Source organism: Aspergillus ambiguus (assembly GCF_047715705.1).
Source record: "Aspergillus ambiguus strain CBS 117.58 unplaced genomic scaffold BDV59scaffold_3, whole genome shotgun sequence".
Classification (NCBI taxonomy): Eukaryota; Fungi; Ascomycota; class Eurotiomycetes; order Eurotiales; family Aspergillaceae; genus Aspergillus; species Aspergillus ambiguus.
In genome coordinates this window covers 1,180,993-1,201,206 of record NW_027395516.1, presented here as the reverse complement: position 1 = coordinate 1,201,206, position 20,214 = coordinate 1,180,993, and the positions used below count along the sequence as shown (strand labels likewise).

Here is a 20,214-nt window from a genome sequence, read left to right as displayed (position 1 = left end):
TGGTGTTAGTCATAGGTAAAAGAAACCGGAGGATTTCGGGTTAGTTAGCTACGTGTAAGATTACTTAGAGTGTGATGTACGCTTTTACCAGAGTGATAATAGCTAATTTTAATATGTTAAATCACTGTTTATAACATCAGCTGTCCATCTGTATTCGATCGTCTGGTTTAATGGCAGTTAATTTTATATGAAGCCGAATTCTTTTCTTTTCTCTTTTATTTCCAATCATGAGGACAATCAGTGTCTGGTGTCTCGGCGGATGGACGGGTCAAATCTAAGATGGAACAGGCTTGTGCAAGCATTCAGGCCGCCTCTCCCCTTGGGATTCCGTATATCGAAACACTTTTTGCTCAGGGAACTGTCAAATTTAGATTGGCAACAAAAATGATAACTGAGTATATTTAATCTTTCAACAATGATACAAACAGCTGATTTTCCCGCAGGCGTGCAACTGCTTCAGCAGTCAGATACATCCGGACCTCCCATCCTTGATGGACCTGGCGTCTTGGCTTGATGGTACAGCTACACAGACCACTGACCATAGGCAAAACTTCAAAATTATCCATTCGCCCAAGCACGGGCCCAAAGTCCTGAGCATATACATCGAGCCCCCGCAGACTGCTAACGGCGACATCAGGGGCCTGGATGGTCATACTATCCCAGTCTGGGGCGCTCATTACGTCTGCCAGGATTTGACCAACATACTCGGCGTTGACGGTAGAAAGTGTCGACCTAAGCTGTCGTGCCACTCCTACCAAGCTATGCAGAAGCTCAGTAGCGCCTTCGTCGGCGTTAATACCGACATTAGGATAGCGAAGATCGGTCATGGACCTCGTGTGTTTGACGAGGGTGACACAATTCCCCACGTATTTCGGCGAAACCGGGGGATCCATGCGCGCCCGCGTGCTCACAGCCCGACCAAAGACGCATACTTGCTGGCCCTTTTCATCGACACGGGAGCTGAACGGAGCGAGACAGGCCCAGATTACCGCAGTGAGGATGTCATCCGTTGAGACGAAGTAGGAGCCTCCCAACAGGGTATTGCAGCGGTGCTTCAACGCCTCTAGCTTGCTGTTCGAGAAGAGATAATCCATGGCTACAAGGGAACCGTTTACGAATTTTGCCATGTCCCCGGAACCGAGCGCGGGCGCAGATTGGCTTTTATCCTCTTCACCTCTGTTAAAGTAAGCGGCCTCTCCCGCAGCAAAGATGAGTTTTCTTGTGTGGCACTCAGCCTCGGCAGTGGTGGGCAAATCTGGGAGCTTCGTTGTATCCGGCGTCCTACAACAGACACTTAGAGCCTCGATAATGGTGCCTATGCCGGGACCATCAACGGCTCTGTGGTTGAAGATGATAGAAAGGATGATTCCATCCGAAACGACATTTGCTTGGAAATAGATCACTCTGTGACGGTCCGACTGTCCAATTCCAGCTGGAATAATATCTTCGAGGATTTGTCCGAGGTAGCTCTTTTCATTCTCTCTCGCGGTCGAGTTCTCAAGCAGACTCAGGTGAGGACAGTGCTGAATCGCCAATAGCTGATCTGGGTGGGAAATATTTGGGTCTGGTAGGACCTGCGTAACACCCTTCTTGCCAGTATATGGGCGTGAAGGTGCGATTATGCCAGTTAGGAAGGGCAGAGAGCTTGCAAGTCTGGCCACGGCCGCTCGAAGAACCGGGACACCCTCATCGGGCCGGGAAAGTCGGAAGCAAAGGGCTTGGCCGACATAGAGGAATATCGGCGCGGTGTGATCGAGTGGGCTTAAGTCGTAGGGTTCAAACGGGTAGTGGACGATCGTCATGGTATATCAATTGTGTAGGTGGAAATACTCTGAAGATGCGGCTACAGAAGCAAAAGTGTGTTGCCCGGAAGGCCTATTTACATCCGAGAGCCAAACCACCATGTCAGACCTTAGCTTCCTCATGAAGAATGAGGACCAGAAGGAGGAACAATTTCCAAGAAGAAGATAGGTCTGCCTCCCTTGCGTACCTGGTGCCAACGAGACCACCGTATCCAGCTGTACCAGAATAGTTAAGACCAGGGACGCATGCCATGCGTAGGGACATACAAGTAATGTAAGATAACAGATCCATGGCGTTTACCGCTCCTTTTGGCCCTGCCCAGTCCATTCCATTCTCGTCGTTATATGAGGACCATGGCGGTGCGGTGTACTGCTTGTTAACAAGCAAAACTTGGTCCACAAAGTTTTGCGCCTAATTTGGGCTTCTTCCAGAATTCAGGGCTAGTATAAGATACATTTATCTGTTAAAATTACTGTTTGAGCAATAACACTATAGATTATGCTTATCAGTTGTCTCATTACCCCCTTGCATAGCCATATATCTATGTATAAAGCTGCTAGACAATAGATCCAATGGTGTATATTTAATAAAAGACGTAGCTGGTTAGTTTTGCGTACTGTCATGCACGTATCATGGGATAACGCCTCACTAGGGCCTGGAGATACTCTGGTCCTGAAACCAAATGCCCAGCCATACCGTCAAGTATGCTTTTCCAAACTACATTTGGAATTTAACCTCTTATCTATTTCAAGGGGTACATATTACATGTTCCTAATGAGTCATGATAAGTACTGTTCCGGACCTGTGGCCTGCGACCTTATCTCTTCGTGCCGGTTGCAGGGATGGAATGTGTGCATCCTAAGAGGTTTCAATGAATCCGAACCGTCTAGCATGCCGTAATTTATTGCATGGCAGACAATGAATATCTATAGCCAATTGTATTAATGCAAAAACACGGGGAAAATGTGCCCCCGTCGGATGTATTCAACCCCTGTCCTCAGACAAGGAAATGATAAGTACGCGTGTTCGAGACCATTGCCTAGTAATGCGCGCCTGTACTTCAAAATCGTCGTGTTATCTTTGCTTGCTCTGCGGGTGGTTGGATCACTTATTCGCTATCTTCCAAAATCCAAGTATTCAGTCACCTCGGCCCGATTGAGAAAAAGACGACGGCAACTGACTGTCTTTTTGAGCCGCAGCAGGTCTTGAACGAATCCTGTTTCCCCCCAGGGATAAAGATGGGTTCAGTGCATCGCAAGTTGAAGATAATGCTGCTCAACCCTGTCGGTGGGCCAAATCTGAACCCCGTCATGGCTGAAGCGGCAAAGAAGTACAAGAGCGATGATACGCACATCACTGTAGCCTCACTTTCTCCTTCAATGGGAGGTTACACATCTATGGTGTACCCCGCCTTAAGACCTGTGCTCTATGCGGAACTGGTTCGGGTCTGCTTACACGCACGCATGGAGGGCTATGATGCTATCATCGTCAATTGCTTCGGTGATCCCTTGATTGACGAGTTGAGACAGATTTCTGGTGATATGCTCATTATTGGAGCTGCAAAATCGGCGACCCAAATCGCCCGACAACTGGGGGAGCGGTACTCTATCATGACGGTATTTGACATGGAAAGCTCAACCGATCCGCATGTACGGTGTTCCTTGGAGAATTCAGGAGCCGTCTCACATCGGTCAGTCGACATGCAGTTCAACAATGATCTTACCCTGAAGGATGCTGTTGGGCTGGAAGAACGGATAATTACCCAGAGCAGATTAGCTATTGAGCAAGACGGGGCCGGGGTTGTAGTATTAGGATGCGTGAGCATGGTCGGGCGTGGCGAAAAGCCAATGCAAGCTGTCGGGGTCCCTATTATTGATCCGGTTGTTGCTGCCATCAAAACAGCGGAGTCACTGGCTCAGATGAGAAGGGATTACGGTTGGGGGACATGCGCAAAGGGCCGCATGAATGTTCCTTCGATGGAAGAGCTGGAGATGATTGCTTCGCCGGCAGAGCCGTACAGGTACAGTGGACGGATCGAGGTGGAGTAGCTGCATATGCCCACCTAATATTTCTCGTGGTGGTTTCCTTCTATTTGCTACTATCTTGCTGTGTAATCGATCTTGCAGATGTATACATGTATACTGGGGTGACTGGTAGTAGTAAATCCATTGGATGGTGTTGACTGCAAATGCCGCATTGGGATTGGACAAGGGCAGAATCACGTGCTGTCATGTGGGCGGTCAGCACGGCCCGACGCTAGGCCGGATCGGGCGGCCGTCGTGATCACCACCGCCGCTGTTTTCTCCTCATTGATCCTCTGGTCATCGTCTTCTCCTGTGTTGCTCCCTGTACTCCTCGCCCTTGGAACCTCCGACTCCTCTTGATATCCCCTCTTTTGGTCTCCCCTGACTCTCAATCTCAATCCCAAGCCTGCTAGTCTACTAGCCATGGCGTATTCTCCCGCTCCAGGTTCGCCTGGCGGCACTGTATCGAACAGTCTGCACTCTCGAGGCCGATCAGCCAGTCCACCTACAAGCGTCCCTCTGTCCAAACGAGACAAACGGCGCAGTGCGTTGCAAGAGCGCCTGCATGATCTTACAGCCTCCTTCAGTCACAATCGGGACGCCCAGTTTCGCCAGCAACTCCATGCCCTGCAATGTGACATGACTCTCATCAACAATGCCGACCCGTACGAGCCGGGTCCGCTCCCCGACTCGGCGGACGAAATCTCCCAGCTGATCGAAAACACCGTGGGTGGGGGGAAATTTGCCAAGGAGATGGCCAGCCTCGCGGGCCTGTGGTACTCCCGGTTTGTCCAGGAGGTGAACCACGTCAAGGCGGACAAGGACGCCGAACTTGCCATGCTCTTGGTAGGGCACTTATCCTGACTCCCTCTCGTGATGACTCCCAGCCCACTGACCCATCCAGAACCGCCATAACAGTAACCTGGAACGGTTCAAACGCGAATATGCCTTCCGCGTGCACTTCGCCGAGGAAGAATACAACAACCTTTCCTCCACCGTCCGCGAACGCCTCGTCCAGCAGATTTCCACCAAGCGGCTACGGCTAATGCGGGAGAAAGAGCAGCTGGACCTCGCCGATACCAACGCCCTGCTCCTCCACCCGAACCAATTCAGCATCACCAACCCCGCCAGCCCCGGCGGCCTCCACGGCAACCGCAAGACCCGCCACACGCGCCACCGCGTCGACCTGGACGAGCTGGGCAACGGTATCATGTCGGAGCCCTTCAACAAGCGCAAGCGCAAGGCGGCGACAGCGGCGGCGACGACCACGGCAGATGACGACGTGGGTTCGCCGGTGCGTGAAGGGTTCTCGCACCCAGCCGACCGGGCCAAGGCGCAGATGGCGGCGCAGCAGCACGCCCCGGTCTACTCGATCAACCAGCTGTTCACGGAGAAGGAGCTGAGCGCGCACGCCAACCAGGCGCACGTGGCCACGGTGCACTTCTTCTCGACGTCCAAGCGAGCGGACCAGCCGTCCGGCGCGGCCACCAACGGCAACAACACCGACGCGGAGGATGGCTCCGGGGTGGGCGATGGCACCGAGGACGGCGGCGGCAGCGGCACACCGGCCACGGACATGGCGCGCACCGCCAGCCAGAACTTCCACGCGACGCGGTCGACCCGCACGCACGGCAACCACGCGCTTAACGCGCTGGCCGAGCTCTCCGACAAGCCCGCCGTGCGGCCCAACCTCCCCTACAACATCCTGGCCAACTACCACGCCCGGTCTAGCAACAACGGCGCGCCGCCGCTACCGCCGCTGATGAACGAGGAGGTCGACGACGACTGGGCGCGCATGGACCGCCTGCACTCCAAACCGGCCAGCTACGTCGACCGCAACCTCATCAACCTGCTCGTCGAGCCCGTGCCGGCTGAGGAGGACGGCGTGCCACAGAACCCGCACCGCTTCAGCCTGCTGCATCCGGACTTCCCGACTGAGATGGGCGTGCATCTGTACCCGCAGAAGGGCGGGAAGGACGAGGGCAGCGAGCGGACAAAACGGAGTCGACATTGATCTGGCGTTGTGTGTGGGGGGGTGAAGGTAACCAATACTACGGAGTACATTATTAATACAATACCACGGCGTTAGGCTTATACATATAGGTAAATGGGATATTACACATTGCTTGCTACATGATCATCACTCATACCATACAATACCCTACCATCCATCCATCGTCAACGTAAGGTAGTTTAGCTTACCCAAACACCAGTGCCCGCACCTCGATACTCTCGCGCGGCGCAGCCCCCTCCGGCGTGCGCGGGTGCCAAAACGCCGTATGCGGCACAGACTTCCCGACACCGTCGGCCGTGTCGGAGCACTTGAGCAGCAGTCGCTCGTGGTCCCGCATGGCGGACAGGTACATCCAGCGCTGGGCGGGGTTGTAGCGCACGGCCATGGTCTCGCCGGTGCGATGGGGGTAGCGATGCTGGACGGGGACGAGGTCCGCGGCCGGGTCGACGGAGCGGGCGCTCGCAAAGGCCAGCGGCGACGACTCGACAACGGGAACGAGCGGACGCCAGACGTTGACGATGCGGTAACGCTCGCCGGAATCGAAGACGCGCTGGGCCTCGGCGGGGGAGCCGGCGTGGAGGCGCACGCGGTCGGCGGCGGCGCGGGCTGTCTGGTCGACGTGCGCACGGTGCACGGGCTGCCGGTCCGCAGAGGGGTTCTGGCGGCGGATGGTGTGGTCGAAGATGACGACGCGGCGGGCGTGCAGGGTGTCGAGGAGGAGCGCCTCGACCTCTGGGTAGTAGGTGGTGCGCACGGCGGCGTCGTCGCTGAAGGTGGCTGGTGTGGTGGCGGTGGGGATGTGCGAGAGCACCGCGAAGGCGTCCTTGTCAAGCGTGTAGGCTGTTGGGTCTGCGCGGATGTCCTGTAGAGGTACGGACGTGGTGTGCTCGCCGTAGTTGCGCTGTGGGAGGCCTGGTGGTGGGCTTTCCACGTAGTTGTATGGGGGTGCGTTGTCGGCTGGCGGGGAGTAGAAGGTCAGGGAGGCTTCTACTGGGCCGGAGGGGATGGAGGTAGTGGTGGTGGTGGTGGTGGTGGTGGTGGACATGATGCTAACTAGTATATACAGATTATCATGGTAGAAGATGAGATACTGAGTCTGCAGATGTTTATATAGACATGAAGGATGAAGTATACGTTCTATAGATCGTATTTGTAATCCGATGACGTGACGGCCGGGCACCAATCAGCGGCCGTGCTGATGATGACATCATGCACGATTTATCAGCTTGCTTATCGATCAACTACAGACGTCTGCAGACGGACATACGTACGTCTTGATGGAAGCACAAGGAACACCGCACATCCACATTGGCCAAGTAGCCAGGCGTTTGTATTATAAACAAAAACACGAAACAACATCTTACGGCTCATCAGCCTGATTACTATCCATCAAACATACGAACTCAAATCCTCCCGCAAATACACATACCATTAGTTACTCCATAGAGTACAATTAGTAAACAACTGCAAGGGCAGCCACACCCATCACCAACCACATCGACGCCTTCTCCTTGGAAGCCGCGCCGAAGTGCAGCGGCGGCGATGTGGCGGACGGGGTGCTGGTCGCAGTGGCCGTCACCCACGACGAGGACGACGTCACCCACGGGTTGGGCAGGGCGGTGTTGGTTGGCGACACGCCTGTCGGGGCGGGCACCAGACCAACGGTGGTGGTGGAGGCGCCGGAGCCAGTGCTGAAGGACACCTGGGGCACAGTCACGGTGTAGGTGGAGTACGTGATAGTAGTGCAGGGGGCGGAGGGGGCAGCAGTGACCGGAGCAGCGCCAGTGGGCTTGACGGTGGGCACCAGGGTGATGGTGGTAGGCACGGCGGTGACGATGCCCGGGTTCTCGGGCACGTAGGCGGCGCAGATTCCAGTGAAGTAGGACAGGGCGGCCTGGACCTCGGCGTCGGAGGAGCCCCAAGCCTGGATGCAGGAAATGACCTTCTTGGTGAAGTCGGCGGACGGGCAGAAGCAGCTCGTGTCTGCGTTGGAGGTACACTTGGGGATGCTCAGCCAAGTGTTGATGCACTTGGGCACGATGTTGGGGCAAGGTGCGGACGGGGCCGGGGTGGCTGGCGACGTGGGCTCAACGACGCTGGTGGACGTGAGCGTCACTGTCGAGATCGTGCTGTACACAGAGGTGATTTGCGTGCCGCTGGACGAGAGCGTCTTGGTCACTGGGCAGGTGGTCACGGTCTCGTAGGTGACAACCGTGGTGGTGCCCTCGGCCGGCGTAGAGGTCGGCGCCACGCCGGTGGGCACCGTCGCCGTGCACTGTTTGCACACAGTGGCTGTTGAGGTCATCGTCACCGTGGACACAGTGCTGTAAACGGAGGTCGTCACGGAGCCGCCGGCGGTCGCCGTCTTCGTCACCGGGCAGGTGGTCACGGTCTCGTAGGTGATGACTGTCGTGGTGGACTCCTCCGCGCCTGGGGTCGTGGGAGATGCGCCGGAAGGCGTGGGAGGCGCCGAGGTCTGCGCCGGGTGGCTAGGCGAGGAGCTTTGAACGGGGGAGCTGCCCGTGGGCGCCGGCCCCGAGGTGCTGCGTCCAGGGGTCTGCGTCGAGGTCACTGGGCAGACCGTCGTTGAGACCGCGATGGTGGAGGTAACGACGGTGGTCGAGCCGGCCGGGCAGTTCGTCACGGTCGGCGCACAGCTGGTGATGGTGACCTCTTGGGTGGTGTACACCGTAGAAGTGGTCATCTGGACCGGGGTGCTAGGCGCCGGGACCGTGACCGAGTTCGACGAAGCCGGGGGATGAATGATAGGGGTGGAAGAGCCCGGGCTGACCTCGGTCTGGGATGGGGTGACCGAGGGGGTAACAGTAGGTCCCGGGTGAGAGTGCGACTGAGTGGCAGGGGGTTTCTCGCCCGGGGAGCAGTCAAAGTCAATGGTATGGATGCCTAGGTCGCAGTCTTCATCATCGTCCTCGGCATTCTCGAAGCCGATGGAGATGGCACCACCACATTGGTCGTTGGAGACATCGGTTCCCTCGGGCGAGCAAGAGGCGACGCTCTTACAGGTCGACCCATCGGGCATGCCATAGTGGATCTTGACATCGGCTTCTTTCGAAGTCGAAAGCCGGAAGTTGCTCACGGAGAAGCCGTCTCCACGGGAGAACTTCAGGCCACTGGACAGCTTTCCCTGGATCCAAGAGCCCTGTGATCGTCAGTGCCTGAGGGCCTAGGTCTGTAACAGGGGCGGAGTACTTACGGAGCCGCCGTTGTCCTTCTTGTGGAAACCAGAGAAGTCAAAGCCACAGTACTGGGAGAAAGATCCGTCTGCGAGATCAGACCAGTCGAAGCCATGCTGCTGGTCGTCTGTGCATTCATTGTCGGTGTTATCAGGGCTAGTATAGCACGTATCAGTGCCCCACCACTGAACATGTCAGCGAGGTCCTCCGTGCAGACCATGGGAATACTCACCAAACCCTGAGGATGGGCCTGGGCCAAGGCAAGCAGGGAAAGCAGAGCGGCGGAAGTGACGCCCCTCATGATGGTAGTCCGTAAAGGAAAGGAGTGTAAATGTGTATAGTCAGAGGATGATGGGAAGGAGGGCTAATATTATCGAAGCCAGCGACAATGAGACAAATCGAGAACAAAGAGACCCGGGACAAAGAGTGATCCCGTTGAACGAGTGTCTTGATATCACGCCTTGGAGTCAGGCAGAAATAAAACTACAAACAAGCACAGCAAGACTGGATGCAGCCAAGCGAAAAAAATATACACAAAAACGAAGGTGGACTGGAAACAACACCGGGAGGTGCCCACGGCGGGACTCTGGCCTTTTAAGACCGTCCAAAGCAGCGGCAGAGTCCAGGGTCTGGAGGGCGTCAGCGCCATCCAGCGAACTGACGCCTTTCCCTTTGATCACGGAGCCGAGTGAGACAATCTGAGGGAGCATCTTTCAGCGCATCCACTGGGGTCACCCGGACAATCCAATGGAGGCGTGCCGGCTGTTCCGCTAGTGCAGGAACCTGCTGAGCGATACAGGGGCGCCAAAGCCACCAACGTCCACCGCCAATCAGGCCCGGACAAACTCACCGTTCCTGGATGAGTCGAAAAGTCTGAGTCGTTCGGCCGATTGTGGCCTAAGACGAGCTAGGCAGTTGCTTATGCTGCCCGGTCGAGCGCCTTCAGGAACCGCTCCGGATGACCAGCGTTTGGCCGGCGGGGATTGGATCAGACCCCATCATGCAAGCCACAGGGGATACGTTCTTCTTCTTCAGGCAGTGTGTCGGCGTCAAGCAGGAGGCAGATGGTGGTACAGAGAATGGGTGATAAGCGCCGGATCAACAACGGCTGAGAGTGAAAATCCTCACGACCTGCACATGTGAGAATTCCGATCTCTTGATGGGCGTATTCTGGACTGGACCAGGCGTTGGGCCCCCATATACTGTATAGTGTCTTGTAAACAAACATCGGAGGAAGTAGGTTGGGAAGCAATGCGGTGGAGATGAGATGGCGTCGAGCGTTGGGCGAGATCATTCTGGATACATCCGAGGCCAGAATGCTTGCCGAACTGCCTTGCTGAGACTCTGCCAGTATCAGATCTATTTTTATCGAAAAGAAAAAGGTAGAGAGACCCAGAGAGGCCCCATCTCGTCCATTTAACCGCCAGGGTCTTTCCCGCGGCCATTGGCTGCGACTCAGCTGCAGTTGACGCCCGCGACAGATGGCGCCGAGTCCAGTCGCTTGGCAGGTCACACCACAGTATGGGATGGTGGAGGTGGCTGACTCGTGGAGGAGAGACCACGATGGAGCAGGCCAGGAGGGGTTGTTTGGAAGGTGGAATTGGATTGACTATGTACGGAGGATTCTAAACCACCGGTGCTCATTCAAAAAAATCACACAAAACCAAGAAAACACAAAATCATCATCGTAACAGGACATACATCAGGTAGATAGGTCCGGATCCCCAGTTTTCTCTTTTCGCAAGCCACAACAAAAAAAACTTTTGGTCATGGAATCCATCCCTTCATACATCATCACCAGGGGCTTTTCCTACTCAATTCGAGTCTCTAGACCGTTACATCCAAAACCAGACCCAGTCTAGCCGGTGTCGATCTCACAAACCGTTTCACCAGGGGAGTAGAAAGGTACAATATAGAAAATGAAAAGAAAAAAGAAAAAGAAAGAGAGAGAGAGAGAGAGAGAGAAAACAACTCCATAGCAGCCGCTGTAACTCCAAGACTTGTAGTCGGAAAAATATGAGGGTATCGTGAGACGCGCGACGAGAAATGACGACTTCTATTCAATGCGTTCAAAACGGCAACTGACTCCGGCGCTGTGCGTCCATGAGTTTGCGTCGCACCGCCTCACCCCCTGTGTACCCGCTGGCTTTGCGTTTCCGCGTGGGGGTCCGTTGGTCTGCATGTCGCGCGTGTCGGAAGACACTTGCAGGTCGGGACGGAGAGTTGGCCGGCATGAACTCCCGGTGTTGGGGAAGACGCAGCAACGCTTGGTACCGGTTATGGTTCCGACGGAAGGCAGTCACAATCCCGCGGTCCAGGTGGTTCAGGAATCGCTCCGCACTGTTAGCCTGATGTGATTCACCGCGATTCGGGGTAGGAGTGCCAGCGGCGGCCGCTGCTTGCATCGAGGTTGCGGCCATCGGGGAAGTCAGAGAATCTTCATCAAACGGCTTGTCCATTTCATCGTCGGACGAGCCGTTGCCAAAATCAATGAAGTCGTCGACATTGAGCGATGCCTCCGGGTCTTCATCATCATCGTCGTCCTCGAACGAGCTATCAATAGCGAACTCCCGAGACGGGTAGAACGCCTCAGGAGGACCCATAACCTGGCCACCCGGGGCGATATCATTGCCGAGGGCGGTCATCATCAGGTTAGCACTGGAGGCCAGCATCGGGCTCAAGTCTACATTGTTGGGCGACGCAAGCATGTCTGTGTCGCTCTCATCGATAAGGTGCATCGTCGTGGCCCGTGGGCTGTTGCTGGCCGTCCCACAGACGCTGTTGGTAGCAGACTCCAACCAGTCATGGCGAGAGGAGGCATACGCCGGAATGATCACCAGGTGCTTGCCCGTACAGTCCACAAGAGCCACAGGCTTATGGGGATCCGCAACGAAAGTGCCCATGATGGGACCTCGCCGGCGGCTGGTGGTATCGCTCTTGTCATCCCCGGTGGGGGCCAGCGAAGCGGAGGAATCCCGACGCAGGATCGACCGAGGATGGGTGATGGTCGCGGGCGGCGGTAGGTCTTCATCTGTAGTCTCGCCATCATCGGCTTGCAGTGGGTCAGCATAGGGAGCGGGTGTTTATAATAGGTCAACTGCATACTCTCATATCCGCTCGACTCTGACGCATCCGAGATGGCATCGGACTCTACATGGTAAATATTAGAATGCCCGTAGTCCGATTCGGCATACATCTCATTTGACTGGCGACGGCGCGTGGCGGACTGCTCATGATCGTTCTCAATCATCCGACGCAGCTGAGGGTCGAGGGAGTCCTGTTGGAGGAAATCACTGGGGATCTCATCATCCGAGTGGGAATCACTGTCCGAGGAGGAGTCGGAATGCTCCTCGAAATGTACCCGGCGGGCCACCGGAGTCTCAATGGCGGTCTCACCGGCCATTTCCGCTTCTCCAAAGGCCTCCATGGCACTATAGAGTTGCTCTTCGTCAAAAAAGGAGGCGGCCGACAACAGCATGTGGTCGTCAAAAACATTGGGGCCGGCCCAACCATGAGCACTTGAGACGTCGGAAGGGGCCAAGATGCCTCCCAAGGAATGCTCATCTTCGGACTCGACGATGAGCAGCTCCTCCAGCTTCTCGACATCGCGGTCTTCTTCATCATCGCCATCGCTGATATAATCGACGGCAGCGTAAACGTCATCGGAGCTGTCATTGGAGTCGTGGTCATCGCTGCTGCGCTGGCCATCGTAGCCATCATCATCCGAAATTCTCATTTTCTTTGCGCGCTTCACCGACTTCTTTCCCGTCTTATGGCCCCGATCGCGACGACCATAAGACGGGGCACGAACAGCCGGCCGATCGTCTTCGTCGTCAGCATCTTCCTCAGAGTCATTTCCCTCGTCGCTGATTTCAGGGACCGAGGAGACGGAAGACACGCTGGAAATCGAGGCGGCTCTGCGCTTTCGATCCAAATTCGAGGCACCGGAGGGGAGAACCTTGCCGGACTTCCGTTGAGAGTTTTGCGCCATGAGGGAGTGGGAGTCCTTGGCACCACCAGTGGGGGGACGTTTGGTGGTTTGGGTAGTTGGCGACATTGGTTTTCAACACAGGATAGTCGTCTAATATGTACGTCTAACAAGTGATAACTTTTGGTGTGAAGTTGGTGTGGACGGTCTGTTTCGAGGCAGATGTCAGGTCGAATAGATTGCAGGAGGGGGATCGTCGAGCTGTCGACGGTGTAATCGTAATCGTAGCAGGAGTCTTCGAAGGCGTAAGAGTTCAGACTGTAGAGGGTCGCAGGTTCCAGGGGATGATGGGTAAAGGGATCAAACAGGAAGCGGAGGGGTGATAGGAAGGGGAAAGAGAAATTTGCTTTGGATCAAACGCAAAAGCACCTCACCGTCCCAGATGGACGTCAAAGTGCTTCTCCTGTGAGTCGACTGAGGGGCAATTCCGACGCAGCAAGCAAGAGGCGTCGAAAGAGAACAGATATCGTCTGGTTGAATTGGAGGATACTCGGAGCTGTAGGACTGGGGGGTCAAGGAACAGCCCCCCAGCGAGAGATTTACAGCTCAGCGAAGGCCATTCTGGCGAAAACCGTTGACGATATCTGAATAGGGGAGGACGGAAGGGCAGATGAAGCAAGTGGGAAAGGGAGAGCGTTGAGCTGGCGGCGGTGAAGACCGAGTGGGATGAGGATGAGGGGAGAAGAGAAGATGAAGTTCTGGGGGAGACGAAGAAACAAACGGCCGGGAAAAAGACGAGGGAGCGATGATGATCCGCTCTTTCCCCCCCGTTACAGAACGGAACCGCCTCTTTCCCTTTGTGGACCAGGCTTCCGCTTCCTCATTGGTCCACCGCCGGTTCACCGCATCTTTTTTTTTCTCTCTTCCGTCGTCCTGGGCCAATCAGCGGGCTCCCGCTTACTCCCCGGCGGGATAATCATCATGAGCAAATCAGCAGCCATCCACGACCACTGCCAACGCTGTCGACAACACGATGGATGACGGGGCGCGAGACGATGGACTGTGGTTCAAGCTCCAGTGACTCACCGAACAGTCATCGCCAGATCACTACAAGGGAGTCATCTTCCGTATGAGTACAACCGTTGGCAAACACTGCAAACATGCAGATCTATCACGATAAAGAATGAGGGGATATGAGGAATAATGCAGGATGATGCGCCGGCATGTCCTGCAAAAACACCATCATTCCAGGTTAACACACATGGATCCCGGCCGTTGACGCCGTAGCTAGGGACATTCCTCGACCCGTGCGCAGATATGGAGTACAGATCACTCGACAAAATTCGACATCGCATCGTTCATTCCAAGGCTCCCCGCAAGTCATCGCAGCTACGCCGCACTCTGTACTATGTAGAGCTCCGAGGGGCAAAATCGATGGATCAACTTCGTCGTCCCGATTTGATAGATCATCCTGGATGCAGGTTGCTGCTGCACGAGAGCCCGTCCATTGTTACCAGGCATAACAACCATAATACGGGCGGACGGCAAGGGACGTGGACCAGCAAATCCCCCCGTCCGGATTGGTCACCCACGCCACTGGCGCCAACTACACTTAAGCACAGAGTATGATACTGCATACTGATTCATTGCAAATTCTATTTCTTCTCTTCGCCTTGTCTAATTGTCTCCCTCCTCCTAAGGAAATGGGTCTCCCCACTTGGGTGGCAAGGTGGTAGATCGACTCCGTCGGGCCTTGTCGCGTGGTCACGCTCGACGGCGGCCCCTCCTGAGGTACCTACTGCGTACGGGGTAATGAAGAACCGCTAGGCGTAATCGCTAGGTGCTCGGGAGAGATAATCTACCCTTCTGGCATTTGGCATGCAGTATGCAGGTCTTGATTGGGTGAAAGAAGCGGTAAGGGACAGGTGGCTACCTAAGCTTGTACATACGTATTCCTTCCGATGGAGTTTCGGTCTCGTAGTGGAGGCTCGGTTCGTAATTTTGAGTGCCTAATGAAAATGGAAAAAGCAGTCGACACGATTAATATCCCGACCGGGTTCTGGGTTACAGTAGGATCTCCTCCCACGCCCACGTCCACCATTCGCTCCTGGGCATATTACTCGCATGACTTCCAGCAAGTCTTCTTCCCTTTCCGGTAATCGACGGGTTCTATTTTGATCCCCCGCGCCTAACCCGATAAGGATGCTGACTCACGATCGGCATGGCCCGACACCTATTATTGGCCAATTGGTGTCTGCACCCCGCACTTCTCGATTTTCCGGCTGCGGAACCGGCCAATCACCGGTGCAGTGACCTCTTAGGTAATCTATCGAGGTTCTCGCTGTTCATCCGCAATAGACAAACTGCGAGCTGCTGAGACTCATCATGATCATTCTGATATCACTCTCTTCTCCGCATCGTCTGGGATTATCGTCAGAAATCAAGATTTCCCCCTGACCATGGCGGCTCGGGCGACTCCTATCCGCCCCATCGCCTGATGACAACACGTTCGGGGTCAATCGCATCCTGCAGTTGCCACTCGGAGCCAACGATCACCGTTATCCACTCCCACCGCAACCATGGCTCACCCGGTGGTGACGAAAATCAATCAGAGACTAGCTAATTACTCCTCGGACTGAACAGGTGGCCATTTACCCTCCGTTCGGCAATTCATCCGTCGAATTTGACAGAATTTGTTTTCGTCCGGCTTGTCGCGGGTTGCCTGATGGGGTGGAGAAACGTGGAAGCTATCAAAATTTTTCATATCCAACTATGGAGCAGAGCTTGGTATCTAAAGAGCGGTGGAAATTAAGCCCGAAACAAATCTTCCAAACAAAAACTAGCACATAAGCCATCAATCAATCCAACCAAAATATGCAGCATAAATCAACATCACGTTCCCGGATAAGGCTCAATCTTTGGAGCCGGCTTCTGCGTCGGTCGGCCGAAGATGGACAACCGGGACTTGGTCCTTGTAGGCTTCGTGGAGCTGTCGTTCATCTTCGTATCTTCATTTACTTGTTTGTCATCACTGGCCGAGGCGGTCGCCGAATCCCGGGAACGTTGCGCCTCCATGACACCTTCGCGGACTTGAGTTGGAGAAGCGCCCGCTGGAGCGGTGGTGGTAAGTGTCTCCGTAACTCGGATCCTCTCATCAGACGAAGCCTGTTCGTTCAGCTTCTTGATCTCCTCCTCCGTGACAAGACGCTCGTTCTCCAGGCGAGTTTCACGCCCACGTTTGTGGCAATACCACAAGACAAACAAAAGAACTATCACGCGGCATGTCAGCTAAACTGGAGCCCCAAACGTGTATCTGTAGGATGATTACTCACTGAATAATGCTATCGACCAGAGCACATTCACCCCCAGCACGGCAGGGAACCGGGCTCTTAGAAATGCCACGATAGATCGTAACATACCCACGATGGCCGCCGGCTTTCCAACAAGCTCTTTCAAACTGGGCACCTGAAGCCCCATCTTATTGGCCGCGGCTGCGGCCTTTCCCACGTTTTCGACGTTGACACCACTCCTCGCAGCCCGCTCGCTGGCAGCTGCAAGGATCTCGGGCGCCAGTGACTCGGTCCACCGTTCGGGGAGCTTCTCTATCAGCTTCTGAAGGAAGCCGGGGAGGTCGGAGTATGTCTTCTGCAGCTGTTTATTGCCGTTTGTCAGGAGCATCTCGAGGTCATGATACGCCGTCGGGACACCATTTATCAGGTCTTTGAAGATCAGCTTGAATTTGCGTAGGAGCTCCTGTGTTTCGTCGCTGATGGAGAACACGCGATTGTTATCGGCAGCGAGGTTCAGCCGTTCTAGGATATCGGTCATATCTTCCGTCTCTTGCTTGGCCTCGGTGTCTGTCTTGTCGGTGGTCGGTAGATCTTTCGACTCCGCTGGGGTTTCCTTGGGTGTCTCTAGTTTGTTTTCCTGCAACAGAGGTTGGTCAGCCACCAACGAAGACCCCGGTCCGCACCGAAAACAACTTACCTTCTTTTCGTGGTTACTCTTCTTTCGTATCCAGTCCCATGGCCTCCATTTCTTCTCTGGCTGCGATGAGCCTTCGGGATTTGACGGCTGACTCTGGGGCTGGGCCCGGGCCTGCTCCTTGCTCGCCCGTGCCTTTCTCTCCTGTTCGCCCAGCTCACGGCCAAATTCCTCCACGGGGGACACTGGCGACTGGAGATTAACGGGACCCGGTTCGGCAGGGCTAACGGGAGATAGCGGATTGTCAGCGGATGGGTTGGCTGGTTGTTCTGTCATGATGTTGCGCAAGAATGCCTCGTCTTCCGGTGTCAAGACCGGGTCTTGAGATTTACGTCGCGAGGAAGGCCTTTGGGACTCGGATTCAGCAGATTTTTGCATGTTTGACGAGTTGGATGAAGGGTCTTTGGGCGTGAAACTCGGGCAGGATTATCGCAAGTTGCGGAAAGGTTGTGGTCGGTCAGGCGCAGGTGACTGTAGATCGCAGGAGCACAGGGATAAGTACAAAGGCCGGTGATCAGCAGCCGTAGATGGCAACACCGTAGAGTCACAGAGAATATAGAGAGATAGGAACAGCAGAAGGCGGCCAGGGTTTTTTATTTCCGATCCCGGCAAAAGTTGGGGCGATCAACACGAAGCCATGATGATATCACCGCCATGTGATGCGCCACATTGTACCTTCGCACAGCCACGATCTGATTGATACCCGCCACACCAGGTGGGGGTCTGATTGGTTCGTCTTAACTATGAAAAGATCCAATTTCGTTTATCTACTGTAGTTAAGGGTCAAACAGGAATTTCACTCTGAGGTATCTATAATCATCCATGGGTGTAGTGTCCTCTAATATTTATAATCAGCGAGGTTGATTGGGGCTATACATAGAGATGATATTTATAGTGTTCAACGCCGAGTGCGGGGAACAAGCAGAATATATCACTCACCATCAACAGAGACATGTATACGTACAGACATCGTAGGATGCACGCAACCAGGCAGCAATACCCAAGCGGAAAGCCTCTATCTTCCACATGCAATCATAAAGGCGATCATCACGTAGGCAACTCCCATCTACGAAACCCAACGCCAATAGGAAAGCAACAAGGATTCCCCTCCAACCTCACCCATCACATGATCCCTTAATTGACAATCGTATTTGGCCATCTGCCTCCACCCTCTCTTTCTCTCTCCTCTTCACGCTTCCCCCAGAGTCGACCGCCCCCCCGCTACGACGCAACTTCACTCCTTTCACAGCAGTGGATTGTTCGTCGTCTGCGAAAGCTCCTTATCCAGGACTTTCGATTCTTCTCGGAGATCCGTAGGCTCTTCATCCCCAAATGAAGACCTGCGACTACGAGCAGAATCTCGTCTCGGATGGACAGCTTCCAAGGCTCCTTCTTCCCTCATGCTCTGACGACATTGATGCGCATGACCCGGTAGCGTCGTTTCTTTGCACCGACAAGTTCGTCCACTCGTTTCCCACTCATCTTTGGCTTTGGTTTCTTCTGTCGCTCCTTTGTCTCTATACCTGGATGTCGCTCGTGTCTTTTCTGGCCCGGATCATGGATCTTGACGGAAACCCCATGACGGCCACAAAGCGCTCTTTTGATTCCAAGAATCGGGTAGGAAAGTCCGTCAAGCACGCTAAGAAGAAGACGCATGATAGGCATGTACCGAAGGTGAAGAAGGCCCAGGATCAGATGAAATCTCCACCGCCCGCCACTCCCATCATGAGCCCCATAGTTACGTTGGTCGTGGGATCGGATCAGCGTCTGTTCGTCGCGCACGAAGACGTCCTGTCCTGTTCCCCGTTCTTTGCGACCATCCTGCAGGAGCAGATGGTTGAAGACAATATGAACAAGGCGGTGGTCTTACCAGACGAGTAAGTCGCGTTCGCGGTCCTTCAGTTTTTCATCTACCCTACATCCAAGATCATCTGACAGAAGCTCAAACCTCCTCAGAGAGCCCGAAATCCTGTCCTGTATTCTCGAGTTCCTCTACAAAGGCGATTACTTCCCGCGACTCCTCCGGAACAAGAACACGGACTCGTGGGGACTGGAGAATGCTCAGGATATCTATAATACCGGCGGTCGTGGGTCAAGCGAAGCCACCATTTTCCACGCCGCAGTCGGTGACCTCGTCCTCCGGGATACGGTCGTGTACTGTGCGGCCGAGCGGTACGAACTGGAGGATCTCAAGAAGCTTGCGCTCCGGAAACAAGGGCTGCAGAGCGGAATTCCCATCGACGTGATCCTCCGCTCCGCTCGGTACGCCTACGACCACACGCCGGAGACCGAGTATCGACTGCGGGCTCATTACCTGGCGATGATCATTCGCACCCGTCAGATCTTTAAGAGCAGCGGGACCATGCAGTTGGAGATGGAGAATGGCCACAAGTTCTTTTTTGATCTGTTCGTGGCGATGTGTAACCATATGGATGATCTTGAGGATCTCAGGTGAGTACTGCGCTTATTGATAGTCTGGACACATAGTAGGACCCGATGCTAACTATACTTCAGAGAATCTGAGTTGCCCAAGAAAGTCTAAAGGATGCACGCTACGAACAGATCCAAGCTCACTATAGTTGAAAAAAGCATAAAAAAAGAATTCTGTCCACTGAAGTCTCAGAACCCCAACAGAATGCCAGATTATGGGGGTTATAGTTTGAATCACCCTTCATTTCATCGAGGTTGGCCTGCCATTTGAGTATGGTTTGAGGAACCATCAATGTATCGCTATTTAATAATCTAGCGTTTTGCTTGTTGTTCCAGAGCCATTCCTTGTGCTGCGTTCTGTACTGCATTGGGTATTACCTTGTCTGTCTCCGCTCTTTATCATGATTCCGTTGTACAAATGACGCCGGTTGGTAGAATGATCTGAGCTAGGAATTGAGATTCGGCCGCCTCAGTTGTATAGCCTACGTAGTAGATGCACGTAGTCTAGGGGACCCATCCTGTCCATATTATGGGGTTCTATGTGAGAAGAATAAGGACAAATTCCTCGAAAGCTAACTATGTATATACAGGTCCTACTCTACCGCACAACCGCAGGACCAGACAATGTCCACTTTCGATCAAGAAACCAAACATTTCGTATAATGGGAGACTTAGGGCCTTGGCTGAACCACTGTGACTACAACGGCTGGTATCGGTAATCTCGCTCTCGTATTCATCCTGCGCCAAGGATAATTAATTTAGCACCGAGACTTGGAAAGATGGATGGATTAACGAGAATATAAGCGACTTGCCTCCGCCACTATGGAAAGCCCTCAC

General features: G+C 54.4%; 8 protein-coding genes across 8 annotated transcripts; 3 read left to right on the top strand and 5 right to left on the bottom strand.

Moving 5' to 3' along the window:
* Positions 1-401: 401 nt before the first annotated feature.
* On the bottom strand, positions 402-1,802 carry BDV59DRAFT_198691 (transferase family-domain-containing protein; the record flags this gene model as incomplete). Its single annotated transcript, XM_073693203.1, has 1 exon — positions 402-1,802. The coding sequence occupies one exon, from the start codon at positions 1,800-1,802 to the stop codon at positions 402-404; it is 1,401 nt and encodes a 466-aa protein (XP_073552053.1).
* A 1,311-nt stretch (positions 1,803-3,113) lies between these two features.
* On the top strand, positions 3,114-3,851 carry BDV59DRAFT_198690 (aspartate/glutamate racemase family protein; the record flags this gene model as incomplete). Its single annotated transcript, XM_073693202.1, has 1 exon — positions 3,114-3,851. One exon carries the CDS (start codon positions 3,114-3,116, stop codon positions 3,849-3,851), a length of 738 nt encoding a protein of 245 aa, XP_073552052.1.
* A 269-nt stretch (positions 3,852-4,120) lies between these two features.
* Positions 4,121-5,911, top strand: BDV59DRAFT_170264 (Sds3 domain-containing protein). The gene is made up of 2 exons (XM_073688384.1): positions 4,121-4,673; positions 4,732-5,911. Exons 1-2 carry the CDS (start codon positions 4,251-4,253, stop codon positions 5,839-5,841), a joined length of 1,533 nt encoding a protein of 510 aa, XP_073552051.1. The 5' UTR covers positions 4,121-4,250; the 3' UTR covers positions 5,842-5,911.
* Positions 5,912-6,025: 114 nt separating this feature from the next.
* Positions 6,026-6,886, bottom strand: BDV59DRAFT_198688 (putative methyltransferase; the record flags this gene model as incomplete). The annotated part of the gene is made up of 1 exon (XM_073693201.1): positions 6,026-6,886. The coding sequence occupies one exon, from the start codon at positions 6,884-6,886 to the stop codon at positions 6,026-6,028; it is 861 nt and encodes a 286-aa protein (XP_073552050.1).
* Positions 6,887-7,294: 408 nt separating this feature from the next.
* On the bottom strand, positions 7,295-9,336 carry BDV59DRAFT_198687 (extracellular serine-threonine rich protein; the record flags this gene model as incomplete). Its single annotated transcript, XM_073693200.1, has 3 exons — positions 7,295-9,001; positions 9,056-9,220; positions 9,268-9,336. The coding sequence occupies 3 exons, from the start codon at positions 9,334-9,336 to the stop codon at positions 7,295-7,297; spliced, it is 1,941 nt and encodes a 646-aa protein (XP_073552049.1).
* A 1,239-nt stretch (positions 9,337-10,575) lies between these two features.
* Positions 10,576-13,740, bottom strand: BDV59DRAFT_170257 (uncharacterized protein). The gene is made up of 2 exons (XM_073688383.1): positions 12,141-13,740; positions 10,576-12,087 (listed from the first exon to the last, which is right to left on the bottom strand). Exons 1-2 carry the CDS (start codon positions 13,090-13,092, stop codon positions 11,105-11,107), a joined length of 1,935 nt encoding a protein of 644 aa, XP_073552048.1. The 5' UTR covers positions 13,093-13,740; the 3' UTR covers positions 10,576-11,104.
* A 1,931-nt stretch (positions 13,741-15,671) lies between these two features.
* Positions 15,672-17,534, bottom strand: BDV59DRAFT_87302 (uncharacterized protein). The gene is made up of 3 exons (XM_073697255.1): positions 16,951-17,534; positions 16,296-16,890; positions 15,672-16,232 (listed from the first exon to the last, which is right to left on the bottom strand). The coding sequence occupies exons 1-3, from the start codon at positions 17,323-17,325 to the stop codon at positions 15,856-15,858; spliced, it is 1,347 nt and encodes a 448-aa protein (XP_073552047.1). The 5' UTR covers positions 17,326-17,534; the 3' UTR covers positions 15,672-15,855.
* Positions 17,535-18,279: 745 nt separating this feature from the next.
* On the top strand, positions 18,280-19,489 carry BDV59DRAFT_198684 (BTB/POZ domain-containing protein; the record flags this gene model as incomplete). Its single annotated transcript, XM_073693199.1, has 3 exons — positions 18,280-18,824; positions 18,904-19,398; positions 19,462-19,489. 3 exons carry the CDS (start codon positions 18,280-18,282, stop codon positions 19,487-19,489), a joined length of 1,068 nt encoding a protein of 355 aa, XP_073552046.1.
* Between the last annotated feature and the right edge of the window lie 725 nt (positions 19,490-20,214).